Source organism: Oncorhynchus mykiss, chromosome 30 (genome assembly GCF_013265735.2).
Source record: "Oncorhynchus mykiss isolate Arlee chromosome 30, USDA_OmykA_1.1, whole genome shotgun sequence".
Lineage (NCBI taxonomy): Eukaryota > Metazoa > Chordata > Actinopteri > Salmoniformes > Salmonidae > Oncorhynchus > Oncorhynchus mykiss.
In genome coordinates, this window is record NC_050570.1 from 5,295,897 (window position 1) to 5,313,178 (window position 17,282).

Below are 17,282 nucleotides of genomic sequence, written 5' to 3' on the forward strand. Positions count from 1 at the left end.
CTGGTTAAACCCAGAGTCATGTGTGTGTATATATATATATATATAGCTCTGGTTAAGCCGTTTTAATCTGGTGATCATTTCAATGCGTCATCCGCTAAGAACTTCACGAGTGCAGAACTTTGCGGGGACACAAAACATTGGCAAAAAGAATTGCAAATATCTTGCATTGCCAGGTTGAAAAGACTTATCTATAAATCGTAAATATAGAATCACTCGAACCTCTTGAAACAGCACTTGTACTCCAACCCAATTAGGCTAAATCAATTAAATCGCATCTAACATTTCAGTTCCTCATTCATCAGAAATGTTACCTGTTACCTCTCTATAACTAGCCTACTGATACAGACATATCGTTTTCACCATCAATTTATAATATATATAAAAACGATCAAATAAAAAAAAAAATATATAAATATATATACCCATATTAGAAGTGATGGGGTAAGATAATCACTCACGTCAAATTACGATCACTTAAAACAGTATCGTGTTGGATTCATTAACTGCACCTTAATCTCGCGTGGTAGATTAAAGTGGCTTTAGAGGAGCTAATAATAGGCTTCCGACCTCACGCTCTCCTAAATGGGATTGCTTTAAATCTCGTGTTTGGACCGGACACCGGCACACCTTCGTTACTTCGTTGAACCAAGACGCCGAATCACCTACAGCGCAGTGCCTGCCAATTTGACCCGTTCTGTGCCACTGTCCGGTGTCCCAAACTGCTATCTCGCTTGTTATAATGCTGCTACGGATTCTACTGACTGGGGGCCAACGACAACTGGTTTCCCGCGCTGTCTCGTCCATATTAGCTGAGGGAAATATGGTTGGTAGCAAATTAAATTAATTGTCACTGAAGGATGTACAGTTGGTGGCAAATTAAATTAGCTCAATTTATTTTAGGCTATAGGATAATTGTTACAAAATAGCACTTTAACTGAATAACGTGTTGACTGTAATTAGACTAAGATATTAGCTTTATGTTTTATTTATTACTTCATTGTTATGAAAAACGGATTTAATTGGCTATTTGGATGCCTTGAAACTGCCTTTCATCAAGCCAGTGAAATTCAGAACAATGGACAGCGCCAACCAACCAACGCATAAAATGGGGTTATTGCTATCCGTGGTGCTGATTTCCATTGACGTGATGACGGGTTAAAATCGATTGACCCTCGCCACTAATCCAATCTAATCCAAACAGGTTAAACGTACAATAGTTCCTGCTATTACATTAAAATGTTGTCTTTTACGAGTTATCTTAATTCTTAACCACAAACTAGAGAACACAGTTTTATCTGTAAAATAATCGGGATAAAGTAAGTGATTCATCTGATCTGGATATTGTTCAGGTTATTGTGCTAGTCCGATTTTTGTGCGTGTATGATCAACTGATTAGTTAATTGGCACGACAGTATAGGCTAGTTTAGACCTGGATTTAAACGTGCTGTTAGTTAGCAAAGTGAATTAGCTTCTTTCGTATTTAATGTGGTGTATTTGTTTTCTGACGTCTAATTTTATTTCTTCAATGTACAAGTTTACAAATCAATCCAAGTAGTCCTAGGCGCATATATATATATATATATATATATATATATATATATATATATATATATATACAACTATTTCAAGTTATTTAACCTTACAATTCCCAAAACACACAACACGTCGACTGATATTTAGTTTCGGGCCACGTGCATTCAACAGCTAAATGTCTACTAAATGTCCCACAGCAGGCAGACAGACTGTGCGCCATTGGATGGATACTAGGCTACCCTAGCGCCATTGGATGGATACTAGGCTACACTAGCCCATTGGATGGATACTAGGCTACCCTAGCACCATTGGATGGATACTAGGCTACCCTAGCCCCATTGGATGGATACTAGGCTACACTAGCCCATTGGATGGATACTAGGCTACCCTAGCACCATTGGATGGATACTAGGCTACCCTAGCCCCATTGGATGGATACTAGGCTACACTAGCCCATTGGATGGATACTAGGCTACCCTAGCACCATTGGATGGATACTAGGCTACCCTAGCGCCATTGGATGGATACTAGGCTACCCTAGCGCCATTGGATGGATACTAGCCTACCCTAGCGCCATTGGATGGATACTAGCCTACCGTCATTGGATGGATACTAGGCTACCCTAGCGCCATTGGATAGATACTAGCCTACCCTAGCGCCATTGGATGGATACTAGCCTATCGTCATTGGATGGATACCAGCGACACTAATTAAAGTTGGCTGTTGAAAAGGGCATTCGTCAAATCTGTCGTTGACTCATGACGCTAATTTCTGTTTTTGTTGTCTTTTTCCTCCCACACACAGATGAACAAATCAACCTTCACAAAGATTGAAGAATGCAGAACAGAGAAAAAGAACGCGCCGTCCGACGGCCGAGCAGCGATTGTCTTCTCACTGAAGAATGAAGTCGGAGGACTAGTGAAGGCGCTGAAACTTTTCCAGGTAAACCTAATTCATGTGCACCTGCGCGATGTCTGTAACCTATTTCGTTTGTGACAACAATGTTATTTAAACTTTTTGATCTCACCTGAGGTAAAAATCCGATTATAAATTGGTCTATTTAGGCTGTGTTGGTTCACTGTGATCGTCAAATCAAACTTTATTTGTCACATGCGCCGAATACAAACAGGTACCTTACCGTGGAATGATTATTTACAAGGCATTAACCAACAGTGCAGTTCAAGAAGAGTTAAGAAAATATTTACCAAATAAACTAAAGTAAAAAATAATAGAAGGTAACACAATAACATAACAACAACGAGGCTCTATACCGGGGGTACCGGTATGGAGTCAGTATGCGGGGGTACAAGTTACAGGTAATTTGTGTATGTAGGAAGGGGTGAAGTAACTATGCAATGCAGGCCTCCTCTGTTTTGCATGACATGATTTCCATAAACATTACTGAACAATATATTACAAACGTAGCAACAGAGTAGAGATTACACAAATTATATTGTAGATGTAACAAATAAACACCTTTTTTTTTTAAATGATATATTCAATTTATTTTACAGGAAAACCACGTCAATCTTGTCCACATAGAATCCAGAAAATCGAAAAGGCGTAACTCTGAATTTGAGATCTTCGTGGACTGTGACAGCGATCACGAGCAGCTCAACGAGATCATTCAGCTGCTACGTAAGCACGTTAACGTAGTGGACATGGACCGTCCTGATAACTCCTGTTTACCTGAAGAAGGTATGCCACAGTATAATTTTTTTTACATTATTTTTAAATGATTGATTTCTACGTTTTTGTTAAAGAGTGTATATTCTATTACAGTTTTATATCGCAACAGCATACCGTATTTACACTTAGTCTCACAGAAGAATATTCCAATCTTTACAAATACACGATGGACCTAATTTTAAGTGGAAAAACAAATCCTTTCGATTTCAGATATAGAAAATGTCCCCTGGTTCCCCAAGAAGATCTCAGATCTGGACAAGTGTGCCAACCGGGTTCTAATGTACGGATCAGACTTGTATGCTGACCATCCGGTATGTAATCTAATTCTAGAAGCTAGGGCATTACTTTATCACGTTTATACATGACTTTATCTTGATGTTTGTTTTCATAACGACGTTAGATCTCACCCTCTTCTCACAGGGCTTCAAGGACAACGTCTACAGAAGGAGGAGGAAGCATTTCGCTGATCTCGCCATGAACTACAGACAGTTAGTACATTGTGGTTGAAATAACACATTTTCCAAGAATAAAATATAATTATAATCGAATAATGGATCCCATATCAAGTTTCCTCCTATTTCTACCATATTCTACTGTACTCTACTCTATTCTACTGCACTCTACTCTACTATATTCTAATGTATTCTACTGCACTCTACTGTACTCTACTATATTATACTCCACTCTATTCTACTGTATTCTACTCTACTATATTCTACTGTGCTCTACTGTATTCTACTCTACTATATTCTACTGTGCTCTACTCTAGTCCTCTGTACTGTATTCTATTATATTCTACTGTACTCTATTCTATTCTAACCTACTCTACTATATTCTACTGTGCTCTACTATATTCTACGGTACTATACTCCATTCTACTGTACGCTGCTATATTCTACTGTACTCTATTCTACTGTACTCTGCTATATTCTACTGTACTCTCTTCTACTGTACTATATTATACTGCACTCTAGTCCTCTGTACTGTACTCTAGTCCTCTGTACTGTACTCTATTCCTCTCTACTGTATTATATTCTGCTGTATTCTATTCTACTGTATTCTATTCTACCCTAACCTACTCTACTATATTATGCTGTGCTCTATTATGCTGTGCTCTACTATATTCTACGGTACTATACTCCATTCTACTGAACTGTACTATTCTACTGTACTCTGCTATATTCTACTGTACTCTATTCTACTGTATTCTATTCTACTCTACTCCATTGTATTCTACTGTACTTTACTATATTCTACTGCACTCTACTCTATTCTACTGTACAGTACTATGTTGTACTGTACTCTACTGTACTCTGCTCTATTATACTGTATACTATTCTACTGCACTCTATTCTACTGTACAGTACTATGTTCTACTGTACTCTATTCTCTTCTACTGTACTCTATTCTCTTCTACTGTACTATATTCTCTTCAACTGTACTATATTCTACTGTACTATATTCTCTTCAACTGTACTATATTCTCTTCTACTGTACTCTATTCTCTTCAACTGTACTATATTCTACTGTACTATATTCTCTTCAACTGTACTATATTCTACTGTACTATATTATACTGTACTCTGTATTCTACTGTACTATATTCTAATTAACAGCCATGATCTTGTCCTTATCTTTCAGTGGGGATCCTATCCCTCGTATAGAGTTTACAGAGGAGGAGTTGGCGACGTGGGCGGTGGTGTACCGGGAGCTCAACAAGCTGTACCCTACCCACGCCTGTAGAGAGTACCTGAAGAATCTGCCTCTACTGGCCAAACACTGTGAATGTAGAGAGGATAACATACCCCAGCTAGAGGACGTATCACGCTTCCTTAGAGGTGAGATGGGTGGGGGGTGGCTTGTGTGTGTATATACTGTGTGTGTTAGAGAGAGAGACACACACAGATAGATAAACACGGAGCAAGAGCATGTTAGACTTTAATGGTAAAATAAATGAGATATATATATCTATATCTCAGCAAAAAAAGAAACGTCCCTTTTTCAGGACCCTACTTTCAAAGATAATTAGTAAAAATCCAAATAACTTCACAGATTGTCACTGTAAAGGGTTTAAACACTGTTTCCCATGTTTGTTCAATGAACCATAAACAATTAATGAACATGCACCTGTGGAACAGTCGTTAAGACACTAACAGCTTACAGACGGTAGGCAATTAAGGTCACAGTTATGAAAACTTAGGACACTAAAGAGGCCTTTCTACTGACTGAAAAACACAAAAAGAAAGATGCCCAGGGTCCCTACTCATCTGCGTGAACGTGCCTTAGGCATGCTGCAAGGAGGCATGAGGACTACATATGTGGCCAGGACAATAAATTGCAATGTCCGTACTGTGAGATGCCTAAGACAGCGCTATAGGGAGACAGGACAGACAGCTGATCGTCCTCTCAGTGGCAGACCATGTGTAAAAACACCTGCACAGAATCGGTACATCTGAACACCACACCTGCAGGACAGGTACAGGATGGCAACAACAACGGCCCGAGTTACACCAGGAACGCACAATCCCTCCATCAGTGCTCAGACTGTCCGCAATAGGCTGAGTGAGGCTGGACTGAGGGCTTGTAGGCCTGTTGAAAGGCAGGTCCTCACCAGACATCACCGGCAACAATGTCGCCTATGGCCACAAACTCACCATTGCTGGACCAGACAGGACTGACAAGAAGTGCTCTTCACTGACGAGTCGCGGTTTTGTCTCACCAGGGGTGATGGTCGGATTCACGTTTATTGTCGAAGGAATGAGCGTTACACCGAGGCCTGTATTCTGGAGCGCGATCGATTTGGAGGTGGAGGGTCCATCATGGTCTGGGGTGGTGTGTCACAGCATCATCGGACTGAGCTTGTTGTCATTGCAGGCAATCTCAACACTGTGCGTTACAGGAAAGACATCCTCCTCCCTCCTGTAATACCCTTCCTGCAGGCTCATCCTGTCATGACCCTCCAGCGTGACAATGACACCAGCCATACTGCTCGTTCTGTGTGTGATTTCCTGCAAGACAGGAATATCAGTGTTCTGCCATGGCCAGCGAAGAGCCCGGATCTCAATCCCATTGAGCACGTCTGGGACCTGTTGGATCGGAGGGTGAGGACTAGGGCCATTCCTCCCAGAAATGTCTGGGAACTTGCAGGTGCCTTGGTGGAAGAGTGGTGTAACACCACACAGCAAGAACTGGAAAATCTGGTGCAGTCCATGAGGAGATGCACTGTAGTACTTAGTATCTGGTGTGGCCACCAGCTGCATTGACTGTTACTTTTGATTTTGACCCCCCCCCCCCCTCCCCCTTTGTTCAGGGACACATTATTCAATTTCTGTTAGTCACATGTCTGTGGAACTTGTTCAGTTTATGTCTCAGTTGTTGAATCTTGTTATGTGTCATACACATATTTATACATGTTAAGTTTGCTGAAAATAAACTCAGTATTATATAATATTTTGTAAGATTGATCAGGAACAGGCCTCTGTTTGTGACAGTTTGGATCCAGTATGTGACATTGCCTTGAATCTTTTAGAGCGGACAGGCTTTACCATCAGGCCTGTGGCAGGTTACCTCTCCCCCAGAGACTTCCTAGCTGGTCTGGCCTTCCGTGTGTTCCACTGTACCCAGTATGTCCGACACAGCTCCGACCCCCTCTACACACCAGAGCCGTAAGTACCCCAATACATTTATTTTAGCAGGGTGTCCCATTTAGACCAAGGTCTCTCTTGCAAGTGAGCCCTGCATTTCTTTACAGTTACACAACAATTCCATCAGCACGGCAGCATAGGAAATATAAAACATGCATGCACAATGATCACGAACAACCACATTCCTCAGTGAAGGGCCCTTAACCAACATTCTGAATGACCTGAAAGATATGTCCCAACTGTAGGGTATAATCTCATCATGAGCTAGTTAGCTAGATTCTCCATTTATTCTGTGTTTATTTACCTTGCATACTACACACATTGCGTACTACATACATTACACACTACATACCTTACATACATTACATATTACATACTACATACATTATGTACTCTCTACATTCAGTGTATAAGCAAAGTAAATAAATGTCTGTATAACTCCAGTGTTTCTGGTCACACAGAGACACATGCCATGAATTGCTGGGTCACGTCCCGTTGCTGGCTGAGCCCAGCTTCGCCCAGTTCTCCCAGGAGATAGGCCTGGCTTCCCTCGGAGCTTCAGATGAATCCATACAGACCCTGGCCACTGTGAGTAGTCGTTCTGTCTAACACTAGCCATACAGACCCAGGCCACTGTGTAGTCATCCTGTCTAATACTAGCCATACAGACCCAGGCCACTGTGTAGGCATCCTGTCTTAACACTAGCCATACAGACCCTGGCCACTGTGAGTAGTCGTCCTGTCTAACACTAGCCATACAGACCCAGGCCACTGTGTAGTCATCCTGTCTAATACTAGCCATACAGACCCAGGCCACTGTGTAGGCATCCTGTCTTAACACTAGCCATACAGACCCAGGCCACTGTGTAGGCATCCTGTCTAATACTAGCCATACAGACCCAGGCCACTGTGTAGGCATCCTGTCTAACACTAGCCATACAGACCCAGGCCACTGTGTAGGCATCCTGTCTAACACTAGCCATACAGACCCAGGCCACTGTGTAGGCATCCTGTCTAACACTAGCCATACAGACCCAGGCCACTGTGTAGGCATCCTGTCTAACACTAGCCATACAGACCCAGGCCACTGTGTAGGCATCCTGTCTAACACTAGCCATACAGACCCAGGCCACTGTGTAGGCATCCTGTCTAACACTAGCCATACAGACCCAGGCCACTGTGTAGGCATCCTGTCTAACACTAGCCATACAGACCCAGGCCACTGTGTAGGCATCCTGTCTAACACTAGCCATACAGACCCAGGCCACTGTGTAGGCATCCTGTCTAACACTAGCCATACAGACCCAGGCCACTGTGTAGGCATCCTGTCTAACACTAGCCATACAGACCCAGGCCACTGTGTAGGCATCCTGTCTAACACTAGCCTTCCCAGGGACATTAGTTTTGTACCAGCACTGAATACCGTAGATGTTATATTACATATAAAAGTTTAAACTACTCTGACTGGTGCTTGAGATCAGTTTAGCACCAACACTGAACCTTGTAGATTCTGTAACAAAAAGTACTGTGATCAGTAGTTGGAAAAAGTACCCAATACTTGAGTAAAAGTAAAGATGCCTTCATAGAAATTACATTTAAAATGTAACAAGTACCTTTGGGTGTCAGGGAAAATGTACAGAGTGAAAAGTATTTTATTTTCTTCAGGAATGTAGTAAAGTCAGTTGTCAAAAATATAAATAGTAAAGTACAGATACCTTTAAAAAAACAACTTAAGTAGTACTTTAAAGTATGTTTTACTTCAGTACTTTATACCACTCCTGTCTAGTAACATTACTCACCTTCTCAAGGATGGCTGGTTGAGATTAGTTTAGTCACCAACCCTGAACTTGGCTGGTTGAGATTAGTTTAGTCACCAACCCTGAACTTGGCTGGTTGTATGAGAACAGCTTAGTCACCAACCCTGAACTTGGCTGGTTGTATGAGAACAGCTTAGTCACCAACCCTGAACTTGGCTGGTTGTATGAGAACAGCTTAGTCACCAACCCTGAACTTGGCTGGTTGTATGAGAACAGCTTAGTCACCAACCCTGAACTTGGCTGGTTGAGAACAGCTTAGTCACCAACCCTGAACTTGGCTGGTTGTATGAGATTAGCTTAGTCACCAACCCTGAACTTGGCTGGTTGTATGAGATTAGCTTAGTCACCAACCCTGAACTTGGCTGGTTGTATGAGAACAGCTTAGTCACCAACCCTGAACTTGGCTGGTTGTATGAGAACAGCTTAGTCACCAACCCTGAACTTGGCTGGTTGTATGAGAACAGCTTAGTCACCAACCCTGAACTTGGCTGGTTGTATGAGAACAGCTTAGTCACCAAACCTGAACTTGGCTGGTTGTATGAGAACAGCTTAGTCACCAAACCTGAACTTGGCTGGTTGTATGAGAACAGCTTAGTCACCAACCCTGAACTTGGCTGGTTGTATGAGAACAGCTTAGTCACCAAACCTTAACTTGGCTGGTTGTATGAGAACAGCTTAGTCACCAAACCTGAACTTGGCTGGTTGTATGAGATTAGCTTAGTCACCAAACCTGAACTTGGCTGGTTGTATGAGAACAGCTTAGTCACCAACCCTGAACTTGGCTGGTTGTATGAGAACAGCTTAGTCACCAAACCTGAACTTGGCTGGTTGTATGAGATTAGCTTAGTCACCAAACCTGAACTTGGCTGGTTGTATGAGAACAGTTTAGTCACCAACCCTGAACTTGGCTGGTTGTATGAGAACAGTTTAGTCACCAACCCTGAACTTGGCTGGTTGTATAAGAATAGCTTAGTCACCAACCCTGAACTTGGCTGGTTGTATGAGAATAGCTTAGTCACCAAACCTGAACTTGGCTGGTTGTATGAGAACAGTTTAGTCACCAACCCTGAACTTGGCTGGTTGTATGAGAACAGTTTAGTCACCAACCCTGAACTTGGCTGGTTGTATGAGAACAGCTTAGTCACCAACCCTGAACTTGGCTGGTTGTATGAGAACAGCTTAGTCACCAACCCTGAACTTGGCTGGTTGTATGAGAATAGCTTAGTCACCAAACCTGAACTTGGCTGGTTGTATGAGAATAGCTTAGTCACCAACCCTGAACTTGGCTGGTTGAGAACAGTTTAGTCACCAACCCTGAACTTGGCTGGTTGTATGAGAACAGCTTAGTCACCAACCCTGAACTTGGCTGGTTGTATGAGAACAGCTTAGTCACCAACCCTGAACTTGGCTGGTTGTATGAGAATAGCTTAGTCACCAACCTTGAACCTTGTTAGCCTGGTCCTACATCTGATTGTTCTGTCTTGTCAACTCTTATCATTATTGATGTGACAATGACCAATCAGAGTTGGCACAAGAGCACAAACAGATCTGGGACCGTGCTAGAACCTAGAGAAGGGGCAGTTCACATCTCATTACTGACTCTTACATGTGGTGTTGTGTTTCAGTGTTATTTCTTCACGGTGGAGTTCGGCCTGTGTAAACAGGAGGGGAAGCTGAGAGCGTACGGAGCAGGCCTGCTGTCCTCCATCAGTGAACTCCAGGTATATCAATATCATTGTAGCAAAATCTGGTGGGGTGGTGTCCCCGACTGGGACTCTAACACGGGTCCAGCGACTGTCAAGTCAACACATTTACCGCTATATTACAAACTAAAGGGAATATTGTATTACAAACAAAGTTATTTAGGGGAGAATGCTGATTTATTTTTTTACAAGATTAGTATTAATCTGGGCCTGGGAAACTGGACCATTGTAAAAGTCATGCATTATGGGGAATAAACTGCCATTTAGGGCACAACCTCCGCACATTCCAGATGTTTTGTTCTTCCTCCCCCCTCTCCAGCATGCTCTGTCGGGTAACGCCGTCATCATGCCCTTTGACCCCAAGGTCACATGTAAACAAGAGTGCATCATCACCACGTTTCAGGACGTCTACTTTGTGTCCGACAGCTTCGAGGAGGCCAAAGTCAAGATGAGGTGAGGAGTGAAACTGAAACCCTTAGGGCCAAAAGGGCATCTGGAATCTTACTGTATAGTAACACGTTATTTAGAAGTTGATTACCCTCATAGGGACGTGTTTATGTGTACTGTACATGTACTGTTTATGTATGGGTTATGTACGGGTCGTGAATGTGTTATGATGTCCTTGTGTAGGTACCCTGTAAATAAAGTGTTACTGGATTGAAACATTTTTACAATTTTATTTGTACCTTTTTATTTAACTAGGCAAGTCAGTTAAGAACAAATTCTTATTTTCAATGACGGCCTACCGGGGAACAGTGGGTTAACTGCCTTGTTCAGGGGGCAGAACGACAGATTTTTACCTTGTCAGCCTCGGGGATTTGAACTTGCAACCTGAACATAGTCTGTTACTGACTCCTACCATCAGTGTGGGAACGCGTAAAGGCTTCTAGATGGTCTCTTCTAGATATACATAATAACTCATTCTTCCCCATCCTGCAGGGAGTTTGCCAAGACGATCAAGCGTCCGTTCACGGTACGATATAACCCCTACACCCAGAGTGTGGACGTTCTGAAGGACACTCCCAGCATTAACAGCGTGGTGGAGGAGCTGAGACACGACCTGGACATCGTGGGCGACGCCCTCAGCCGGCTTAACAAACACCTGGGGGTCTGAGTGACAACCCAAAGCACTATGAGTCGCATGCTGCCTTCTCAATGACACCCTGTTGCCTACATGTGGGCCCTCCCTGGTCTAGTAGTGCACTGTTTAGGGAATAGGGTGCCATTTGGGACGCAAGGCCTAGGTCCTCTGATGACCTCAACGCCATCATCTGAGTGTATGTGACGACCTCGACCCACCTCTCCTGTCCAATTATTATCCATCAGTCAGATCTGTTTGTGCTGTCTGGCCAACTTCCGTGGTCATTTTCACACCAAACAATGACATCGGAGACGGTAACTGGCGAGACGGCTCCGACAGAAGAAATCTGGGCCTCCCCCCCAAGCCATATCCCTGACACACACCTCCCTATTATGTAAATCAATTCTCTGCTCGTGATCCACCTCTGTATTACTCCCAGCCTATGACTTCCCCTTATCTTCCTCATTCAATGCATCCAAAGATACAGTACCTTACTAATAACGTACAACTATGGTGTCCAATATATTCCTCCAATTGTTGTGTGTAAGGTTGTTGCCGGGATGAATTTAATGCTGTCATTTATAACATTACTAATTCAAAAGTGTGAATGTATTCAAGGATGATTTTTGACAGAAATGGTTCACATTATCCATTTCTAAATCCTAAAAAAAAATATTTAGCTTTCTCGTTATCCACTTCTAAATCATAAAAAAAATATTTAAATGTAGCTGTAGTACATATACTCATGTAAACTTTAAATATCATTATTTTTCTACTGTAAATAAATGTAAACTGATTATGTACAAGTCGTGAAGAAAAAAAATGTGCGTGTATCTCTTATGTATGGGTAATGTATTACTTTGACATTTTAACAATAAACTTTTCCTGAAGAGAATACGTCTCTGCATTGTGAAATGATGGGGGTGTGGGATAATGGCAGGGTTGCCAGGTCTAGCTGAAATATCTAGACCAATAACCTCTCAAAACCCGCACCACAAGGCCTGAAAATTAGCCCAGCAAGAGCATTGTCACCACATTTATCCAATAAAGACTTTTTTTAGTCTTCCAACTAGCTTGGAAATACAGTACCGTGCAGTATCGAAGAGCCCTCACTGCTGCTCATCATCCTATTTTTTTTTTTCCAACCTAATTGAGGAAAATAAGAACAATCCAAAATGTATGTTTGATACTGTTGCAATGCTAACTAAAAAGCAGCATTCCCCAAGAGAGGATGGCTTTCACTTCAGCAGTGATGAATTCATGAACTTCTTTGAGGAAATGATCATGATCATTAGAAAGCAAATTACGGACTCCTCTTTAAATCTGAGTATTCCTCCAAAGCTCAGTTGTCCTGAGTCTGCACAACACTGCCAGGACCTAGGATCAAGGGAGCACTGATTTATGGAATAGGGAGAACACTGTGGTCCTCCCGTAACCTGCTGGTAGGGAAAAGCGTAGAGACCACCCCCCCAGGCAGTGGCCATGGTAGCCTCGGAATCCCTGGCGTGGTACGGAAGGAAGGGGGCCTCGACCCCAGGCGAAGGGTCCCCCACAACACCCTAGGTCCCGGCGGCCACGGCCTGACAGCGCTGCGGCGCCAAGGGCGATGCGCCTAGGGGAGGGATCTCCTCTGGGCCCCGAAGGACGGGACGATGATCTATTCAGAAGAGCAGGATGAGGTGAGCTTGATAAAGGACTCACCCCGCTCCTGTACAAGGGACCGAAGACAGCCTTTTAACAAAGTGGCTTTTTAACATGTTTTTCATGTCTTAAAAATGTTTTACCTTTGTTAGATCATTAGTACACATTTTAAATGGCTTTTACAGATTTGATGTTTTTACAAGGAAAGTACTTTTATTCATGGTTGTTTTCATTGGTTTTAACAACACGTACTTTTTAACAAATTTAAATGTAACTTTCAAATGCTGTGTTTCATGCCTTATTGCCGTTTTTATGTGCATGAAATGATGTAAAAAATGTTTGAGCTGTTTTTTAAAGGAAATGTGTCAATAAAACTTTTCCAAAAGAAAAAAAGAATCTGTTCTTATCAGTTTAATATCTGATACGTCCCCTATCTGGGGACCATATATTAAATTGATTTTTGGAATAGGGAGATGGAATAGGGGCTTGCTCCGTCCACTCCACGCATCGACCTGGTAATTGCAGTACCTCCAGGAACGGTGCACCCCCTGCCTCCAGGAACGGTAACGGTGCACCCCCTGCCTCCAGGAACGGTGCACCCCCTGCCTCCAGGAACGGTGCACCCCCTGCCTCCAGGAACGGTGCACCCCCTGCCTCCAGGAACGGTGCACCCCCTTCCGTTGTCAATATACATGTTCATGGATTTAGATTCTTTGAAATATGAGCTACTTTTGAACAAATCAAATCAAATTTTTATTTGTCACATACACATGGTTAGCAGATGTTAATGCGAGTGTAGCGAAATGCTTGTATGTTCGTTAATGTTCATGTAGCTGTTTCACCGAAGGTTATTGTAATTTTTATCTATATTGATATATGCTCCTGCTTTGTAATGTAAACGAGGTTTGTTTGTATTACAAAGTGATGGCTGTTTCTCCTTCTTTACAACACAGATTATCCATTATATTGACCAGATACTAGTGGCCGCTCTAACAAGGAATATATACAGTATATATACCAACAATGCAGTTCAAGAAAGAGTTTAGAAAATATTTACCAAATAAACTAAAATAAAAAGTAATAAAAATAACACAATAAAATAACAATAACAAGGCTGTATACAGGGGGTACCGGTACCGAGTCAATGTGCACCATCGAGAGCATCCTGACCGGTTGCATCATTAAATTCTTTAATTTCCCACATAAATCTACACACAATACCCCATAATGACAAAGTAAAACATTTTTTGGGGGGGAAGTTTCAGCAAATTTATTAAAAACACGGAAATATCACATTTACATAAGTATTCAGACCCTTTACCCAGTACTTTGTTGAAGCACCTTTGGCAGCGATTACAGCCTCGAGTCTTCTTGGGTATGACGCTACACGCTAGGAACACCTGTATATGGGGAGTTTCTCCCATTCTTCTCTGAAGATCAAGCTCTGTCAGGTTCGTGAGCTTCACTGAGCAACTTTTTTCAGGTCTCTCCAGAGATGTTCGATTGGGTTCAAGTCCGGGCTCTGGCTGGGCCACTCAAGGACATTCAGAGACTTACCCCGAAGCCACTCCTGCGTTGTCTTGTCAGTGTGCTTAGGGTTGTTGTCCTGTTGGAAGGTGAACCTTTGCCTCGGTCTGAGGTCCCGAGCGCTCTGGAATAGGTTTTCATCAAGGATCTCTCTGTACTTTGCTCCATTCATCTTTCCCTCGATCCTGACTAGTCTCACAGTCCCTGCTGCTGAAAAACATCCCACAGCATAATGCTTCCACCACCATGCTTCACCGTAGGGATAGGGCTAGGTTTCCTCCAAATGTGACGCTTGGCATTCAGGCCAAATAGTTCAATCTTGGTTTCATTAGACCAGAGAATCTTGTTTCTCATGGAATTAGTCCAAGCGGGCTGTCATGTGCCTTTTACTGAGGAATGGCTTCCGTCTGGCCACTCTACCATAAAGGTCTGATCGGTGGAGTGCTGCAGAGATGGTTGTCCTTCTGGAAGGTTCTCCCATCTGCACAGAGGAACTCTGGAGCTCTGTCAGAGTGACCATCGGGTTCTTGGTCACCTCCCTGACCAAGTTCCTTCTTCCCCAATTGCACAGTTTGCCCGGGCGACTAGCTCAAGGAAGAGTATTGGTGGTTGGTTCCAAACTTCTTCCATTTAGGAATGATGGAGGCAACTGTGTTCTTGGGGACCTTCAATGCTGCAGAAATGTTTTGGTGCCCTTCCCAAAACCTTTGCCTCGACACAATCCTGTCTCTGAGATCTACGGACAATTCCTTCAACCTAATGGCTTGTTCTTTGCTCTGACATGCACTGTCAACTGTGGGACCTTATATAAACAGGTGTGTGCCTTTCCAAATTATGTCCAATCAATTGAATTTACCACAGGTGGACTCCAATCAAGTTGTGGAAACATCTCAAGGATGATCAATGGAAACAGGATGCACCTGAGCTCAATATCAAGTCTCAAAGCAAAGGGTCTGAATACTTAAGGTATTCTTTATTTGTATTTTTATACATTTGCTAAAATGTTTAAACCTGTTTTCGCTTTGTGATTATTGTGGGTAGATTAAGGGAAAATAATCTATTTTAGAATAAGGCTGTAACGTAACAAAATGTGGACAGTCAAGGGGTCTGAATACTTTCCGAATGCTCTGTATCTGAGGAGTCTCTGTGGTTTGTCTGTGTTGAGGCATGAAATCGAACTAGAGAATTCACATGTATTACTATTAATGCAGGTACATGCAGGTATAATGCATTATGAAACAGTTCTAACACATTATTAGACTTTGTGTATGACCCTCTTATAGTGTCTTGTTACCATCTGTTACCATCTTATAATATCTTAGTACCATATTATAATATCTTAGTACCATCTTATATTGTCTTAGTACCATCTTATAATATCTTAGTACCATCTTATAACGATCCTGACTAAATGGAGGGCCACTTCTTTTTCCCAGAAAGTGGGCGGGTCTTCACCTGGGGGGGGAAGACGGACAGCTGGGGATGAGGTCCTCTGTGGTCCTCTGTGGAGACTGGTCACAGGTGAGACTGGTCACAGGGTACACTGGTCACAGGGGAGACTGGTCACAGGGTACACTGGTCACAGGGGAGACTGGTCACAGGTGTGTTTGAGATCATGGCTGCATTCCAGACCTTCTGCTAAGCAGTCGCCTTGCACAAATTAACCAATCAATTGCTGTGTTCGAAAAAGCTGTGATGCATTGTGGGTAAACAATGATGAGTAGTTGTGTATGAAGCGAGATGATTTGTAAAGCAGGAAGATTTCAGTCAGCTGCAATGTCGGGGAAAAAAAAACCATTGATTTCACAATCATCATGTTGTGTAATTCATCCTCATTGGTGGAGAGAGAGACTGTTGAAGAGAAGTTCAGGCCCAGTCCAGTAGAGGGCAGTAGAAACTAAAACACTTTGCTACAGAGTTCTAGCCTTGATATAAGGCTACTTACTGTGTGAATGTATTGGTTATTACCTGCATCACTGTCTATTCCCTACTAACAGTAGTGCACTATAAGAGGAATAGGGTGCCATTTTGGATGATACCCTATGTCTGTGTGTGTGTAATCAGTGGATTCGTCCCAATCCATCCTTTCTCCTGAAGTGTGCACTCGTTCACTACTTCCTACAAATCTAAAAACATTGGGTTGGTGGAGGCATGGACTACTGGGAATTTCTTATACCAGTCATTTACCTTTCAGGAATCAGTAAATGGAAGTGAACAAGTGTACAACTTCAGGAGAAACGAGAGAATATTGGGACACGACCAGGGTACCTCTCTTTATCAACACCATCAGCATCCCCCCAGAGAGAGAACAACCTGGCACACCATCAGCAGCCCCCCCCCCCCCCCCCCAGAGAGAGAATAACATGAGAATAACATGGGGATAACATGGGGAGAGCATGAGAATAACATGGGAATAACATGGGGATAGCATGAGAATAACATGAGAATAACATGAGAATAACATGGGGATATTATGCGGAAAACATGGGGATAGCATGAGAATAACATGAGAATAACATGAAGAAAGCATGAGAATAACATGAAAATAGCATGAGAATAACATGGGGATAGCATGAGAATAACATGAAAATAGCATGAGAATAACATGGGGATAGCATGAGAATAACATGAAAATAGCATGAGAATA

The 17,282-nt window shown here is 42.6% G+C and overlaps 1 protein-coding gene and 1 pseudogene across 1 annotated transcript; both read left to right on the plus strand.

Moving 5' to 3' along the window:
* Positions 1-2,159: 2,159 nt before the first annotated feature.
* Positions 2,160-12,359, plus strand: tph1a (tryptophan hydroxylase 1 (tryptophan 5-monooxygenase) a). Its single transcript, XM_036969259.1, has 10 exons — positions 2,160-2,475; positions 3,048-3,231; positions 3,433-3,533; positions 3,643-3,710; positions 4,864-5,060; positions 6,752-6,887; positions 7,328-7,454; positions 10,309-10,404; positions 10,706-10,839; positions 11,326-12,359. Exons 1-10 carry the CDS (start codon positions 2,338-2,340, stop codon positions 11,498-11,500), a joined length of 1,356 nt encoding a protein of 451 aa, XP_036825154.1. The 5' UTR covers positions 2,160-2,337; the 3' UTR covers positions 11,501-12,359.
* A 1,119-nt stretch (positions 12,360-13,478) lies between these two features.
* LOC118945903 lies at positions 13,479-13,658 on the plus strand (annotated as a pseudogene).
* The last annotated feature ends 3,624 nt before the right edge of the window (positions 13,659-17,282 follow it).